General features: G+C 40.4%; 1 protein-coding gene across 2 annotated transcripts in view; it reads left to right on the forward strand.

Annotated features, from left to right (window-relative positions):
* Window positions 1-5,566, forward strand: part of Oma1 (OMA1 zinc metallopeptidase) — a 50,794-nt gene that overhangs the window by 4,877 nt on the left and 40,351 nt on the right. For both annotated transcript variants that reach the window (XM_021160442.2, XM_029476664.1), the window contains exons 2-3: window positions 311-817; window positions 2,992-3,220. In XM_021160442.2, coding sequence (XP_021016101.1) covers window positions 330-817; window positions 2,992-3,220 — 717 coding nt within the window. In that variant the 5' untranslated portion in view covers window positions 311-329. The remainder of the gene's footprint in view (window positions 1-310; window positions 818-2,991; window positions 3,221-5,566) is intronic.

Raw genomic sequence — 5,566 nt, forward strand, 5'->3', positions numbered from 1 at the left:
CTCCTCTCCTCTCCTCTCCTCTTTAAAGAAGATTTATTTATTTATTTATTTATTATATGTAAGTACACTGTAGCTGTCTTCAGACACTCCAGGAGAGGGCATCAGATCTCATTACAGATGGTTGTGAGCCACCATGTGGTTGCTGGGATTTAAACTCAGGATCTTTGGAAGAGCAGTCATGCATGCTCTTAACCGCTGAGCCATCTCTCCAGCCCACAGCATGTGTTTCTTAAGCATTACATTCCCAGTTTGTAAATACACGTTTTCTACAGGTGTTTGTTTATATCTTATTTGTGTGTGTGTGTTCTAGATTACCAAGCAAAAGAAAGATGAGCCTCCTTTATGGACTGCAGTCTACCAGGAGAAATCCGTTTCTCTCTGGAGTGAATAACCTGGCCAACAGGAGACAGTGGACCTCCCCAGCAAGCTGTCCACTGGCACCAAAGCTCCGAGCAGTAAATGCATACTGGGGACTGAACACAGTCAATCATTGTCATTCAGTGACCTTACTGCCTAGAAACTTTCTTTTCTGTAGGACTCTCAATAACAAAAAATCAAGATGCCTCTCAAGTGCCCAAAGCAAGGAATTGGGGGTGCTTACATACAGATGTACTGTGTGGGGTGATTCTGTTCTAAGACAAGGAGCAAGGAAAGTGGCTGGCGTTCCTGCTCTTGCGGCCTCCTGTTCTCCAAGCTGTCCTGCTGTAAAAGAGGCCCGGAGTTTCCGTACATCTGCACGGGTTCAGGCTGCCCCAGTCCCTCTCTTGCTGCTCATTCTGAAACCAGTGCAAAAGCTCCTTGCTATCATCGTGGGCAGGTAAATATACTTTGGGAGGAAGACAGTGTTTGTGTTAAAGTTCATGAAGTTTTATATTCACATGTGTATCAACATATAATAATTTTTAATAATTAAACTTTAGTATTTATAAAACTACTTTTAAGGAAACCTTTCCCTATGCCATATTCAGCTCAAAATTTGAGTTTCTAAAGGTAAATTCTATCAGTCATGTGTGTATGATTTTAATAATCTTGAAATAATTTGTTGCAAATTAATTGTACACAAATGTGATCCTTAAGTTTTGTTGGTTGAGATATTTCTAAAAGATTTTACATTTCTAATTATAGGGATAATGGGAAATATTGACAACGATTTGTATAACAACAACACTTAAGAATATTGCTCTTTGATTTTGTGGAATTTTAGGCAGTTGGCATGAAATGAAGGACTTCATTTATATAGTTAGGGGCTCAGCCTTAGCCACTTTGATAAAGCTCACTCCACCACTCTGTTTTCAGGGGATTTTTCTTATGTTTCTCTTGGTAGTCCTTTCTAACTGTGCACTTTATATCCACGTGGCTATTTCTCAACCCCTTTTCCTTAGTTCTCGAAGGTTGAAGAAAGCAAATCTGTCTCTTCATAAAGTTTTGCTAAGTTTGCTAAATGTGCCGACCCTCCTTGCCATCTGCTTCCTTCCGTACTAACAACCCAGTCTACTTTTATTCAAAATCCAAGAATTTCTCTGTAATGTATTTAATTCTGTTGTTTGATGTTGACAGCAAATAGGTATCTACGTTGGCTCCTGAGTAACAAACTCATCCTCACTTGTAGGGATGATTGCTCTGTGAGGTCTAGTCCTATAAAATTGTTTGATTTTGGTGTCGATCTTACTATTATACATTTCCTCTTATAATCTGTTACACATATACTTAAGTAAGCAGTAATGCTGTAAGTGGTGTAGTAGGAAATGAGCATACTTCATTGTTTTATGGCCCTTCTGGTTCAGTCGCTTTCTCAGTGTTAGTCAGCCTCGGACACTATGATGAAATAACCAAGATAATAAGGGAGTGAGGACTTATTTTGGTTCATGCTTTCTGAGGTTTTAGTCTGTGGTTGCATAGGCTGGGCTCACTCAGTGCCTGGTGTGGGAATGCTTGGCAGAGGAGACCTGTCCATTTCATGATGGTCAGGAAGGTAAAGGCAGAAGCAGGCAGTGGCTGGGGTTCTAATAGCCCCTTCGAGGACATCTCTCTAGAGACCCCACATTCTGTTACTAGTTCCTGTTTCCTGTGGGTCATACCACTCCCAGTAGTGCAACAGGCCAAGGGCCAAGCCTTTGATATTGAATACATAGACTGTTGGTGGATACTTCCAAATGATAGCAGGGACTTAGTAAGATTGTAGTAACTTCACAAAATTGTTTTGTAGAATGAATTCTTGTCAAGAGAAATTTCACATATGTGTGTGTGCATGATAAATTTTAAGACTTAAAAAAAAAAGTGTATCCACAAGGAAATGTTTTGTCAAAATGTTTTCGTACCTAGCCTGGCACTTTAGAGAACCACTGCCCACTACTGCCAGCCAGCAAGGCCCTCCCCAGATGGCTTCTGTAACAGCTCACTTTTATTACTCTGGTACTTCACCTCCCCCACTCCCCCAGGAGGGTAGTGGGGCTGCTGCTTCTGAGCAGGGCTGCTTATTGTCGGTCAGTGCTGAGGTAGTGCCTCCTGTTCCTTGCTGGAGCCTGAGGAGCAGTGGGAAAGGTACAGTTTATCCTCCATGACTCCAAGATGCTTGCCTGCGGACTTCATCCTTGTTAAGTGGTCAGTCTGGGAATGGCTTTCCCTACTGCTGGGCTTTCCTCTTGCTCCCTCCCTTGGCTAGGTTTTTCTCTGTAACAAGGTGTTAGAAAGAGCACAGGCATAATGATTAGACAGCACTTAGCATATGGTAAATAGGAAGTGTTATTAGTGGGAGTTGTAACAACACTGCTCCTTATTCTAGGGTTTGCCTTCACATTAGCCGATGTGGGAAATTCAAGGGAGCCTTAGGAGTTTTAATTATCATTTTGTAGAGTCGATGACTTTCCATTCTCTAGCTGAGAGTTTTCTCCGTTAAAGAGCTATGTGCACAGAAACATAAAGGTGGAAGGGGTTGGTTTTGGTGAGGTGTGAGCATGCACTTACAGACGGGCCATTTCTGATTTGTCATAGGGGCATAAGGAAATGGTGGCAAGCACTTCCCCCTAACAAGAAGGAGCTATTTAAAGACAGCGTGAGGAAGAACAAGTGGCGGCTGCTTCTTGGTCTGAGTGCATTTGGACTGCTCTTTGTAGTGTTTTATTTCACTCACCTGGAAGTGAGCCCTGTCACCGGAAGGAGTAAACTACTGTTAGTGGGCAAAGAACACTTCCGACTTCTGTCAGACCTGGAATATGAAGTAGTAAGTAGTGAGAATTTTCTGTAACTACACTGCACAAGCTAACACACAAAGCGGGAAGCTTTTTAACATACGGAAGATACACTACTTTTAGTTTTAGTTTTGACACAACATTAGTCATCTCCTCCAAGGTCTCCCGCTTGGGAAAGGCCTTTGCACGTGTGCGTGGTTGTCCTCCCAGCCGGCTCCTGCTCTGCTGTGCTTGTGCGTCATGGTGGTCCCACTCAGGAAAGCCTTCCTCGCTGCTCAGGCTGGATCCGACTGCGACTCAGCCCGTAGAGCTGAGAACTGGACTTTTGTGGTCTTGTTCCGTGCTTGGCAGGACTGGGTTAGGTCCCAGCTTTCCTTCCCTTTGTTTTCTTTACATTATGGAACTTTCCATGGTCTGTGTCCTTCTCCCTTTTTAGCCTAAGCTCTGTGGGACCGACAACCTTGTTGGTTTGTTTATTCTAGGATCTAACACCATGCAAACTAGTGCTTAGTTTTTATGTATCAAATAAGTAAACATGTTGTGAGAATTTATATACCTTGAAAGTCAGGTATAAGATAGTTGTTTCCCAAAAGTCAGTTTTGACTGAAATTTTATTGTATTTTCTGCCAATTTTTTTCTTCTTAAAACAGAGTTTTGCTATGTAGGGTTGGCCCTCAACCTGTGACCCTTATGCCTCAGCCTCCTAAGCGATAAGCTCGCTGGTATGTGCCTCCATAATCACTTGTTTTCTGAATAGAAAATAATGGTGGGATTCAGAAATCTCAGCTCCTGGAGATGTATAGTAACTCAGGGAGAGACAGTCACAATGTGTTCTCGTGTGTCCTCAAGGATGGACATCGTTGTGTTTTAGTAATTACCACATCCAGGGAAGTGCTGGATGCTGTTGTTGAATAGGTAATGGCTTCAGGTCTTCATATGCTTGGGTACAAATGAACACATGAACTTAGCAAAGTTATCACTAATAGCAATGACTGTTTTGCTATAAAAGTTGATCTTAGCTAAGATAATAATAGTCTCTTAGAAGAATACAAACAAATTTAAACTATGTCCTAAAATCTAGTCTTTAGGAAGATAGGTTTGAGAAAAACATTTTGGTAAGATTGGAACAAATCTTGCAAAAATTTTGAAGTATCTTCTACTATTCAGATAGTTTAAAATACATGCAGATATGAATGGATTTGCATATATGAATATGGTATATATACATGTGGATCTGTATGTATGTATAAGTGTGTTCATGTGAATAGACATTTTTACTGCTTAATTTATTGGTCTGTGAATTTAAACATCTTATAGAGCTGTTATAAAGTACTCTAATTACATGGGGTGCAAACTAGTATGTTGTCATCTTGACACAAACTAAAATAATCTGAGAGGAGAGAGCCTCAACTGAGAAAATGCCTGCATAAGATTGGCCTGTACATAGTCAGGGTGGGGCAATGGATTGATTAATGATTGACGTTCGAGGTCCCTGCTCATTGTAAGCAGTGCCACACTTGGGTAGGTGGCCCTGGGGTATATAAGAAAACGAACTAAGCAAGCCATGGAGACCACCAGGCCGTTCGTCCATGGTTTCTGTTTCAGTCTCTGCTTCCAAGTACTTGCCTTGAGTTCCTTTGATGATTGACTGTGGACTCGGAGTTGTAAGCTGGAATAATCCCTTTTCTCCCCAAGTGGGTCTTGGTTGTGGTGTCTATCACAGTAATAGATAGCAAACTAAGATATAGATAAGAGTCCCTTGATTGTTTTCGAAGAGTTAATAGAGGACTTTTGTTTACAACCGTTAAATTATTCTTTAAAAATGATAATTGATGTAGTCTTTAAGTTCATATTCTATGAAGTCATATATTTTAATGAATCTTAAAAAGGTTATCAACTTGATTTGAATGTTAAACTATATAGTTTATGAAAATTAAGTATTTGTAGAATATTCTTAATTTTCTCAGTATATATGAGAGAATCTCTCACAAAAAGCTTCAGAAAAAGTGTTTCCATGTAAGAGATGTCTAGGCATTTGCATCAGCATCATGTGAGGAAGTGATTTGCCCATTCGCTCTGAGATCTTAGTGATTTTCTTTCAGTCTCTATGGATTAAACACGTCACACTTAGTGAGATATTGTTCCTTTTGTAAAAGCTTAAGTCAGTATTATGAATAGGGTGTTCTTCCATTTAGTGGATTTTGAAAGTAATTAATTTTTTTGATCCTTCCTTCCTTCCTTCCTCCCTCCCTTTCCTCCCTTCCCTCCCTTCCTTCCCTTCCCTCCTTCCCTTTTTCTTTCTTCTTTCCTTCCTTCTTTTTTTGGTTCTTTTCTTTCTTTCTTTTCTTTTCTTTTTTTTTTTTTTTTTTTTTTTTTTT

Source organism: Mus caroli, chromosome 4 (assembly GCF_900094665.2).
Source record: "Mus caroli chromosome 4, CAROLI_EIJ_v1.1, whole genome shotgun sequence".
NCBI classification, from domain to species: domain Eukaryota; kingdom Metazoa; phylum Chordata; class Mammalia; order Rodentia; family Muridae; genus Mus; species Mus caroli.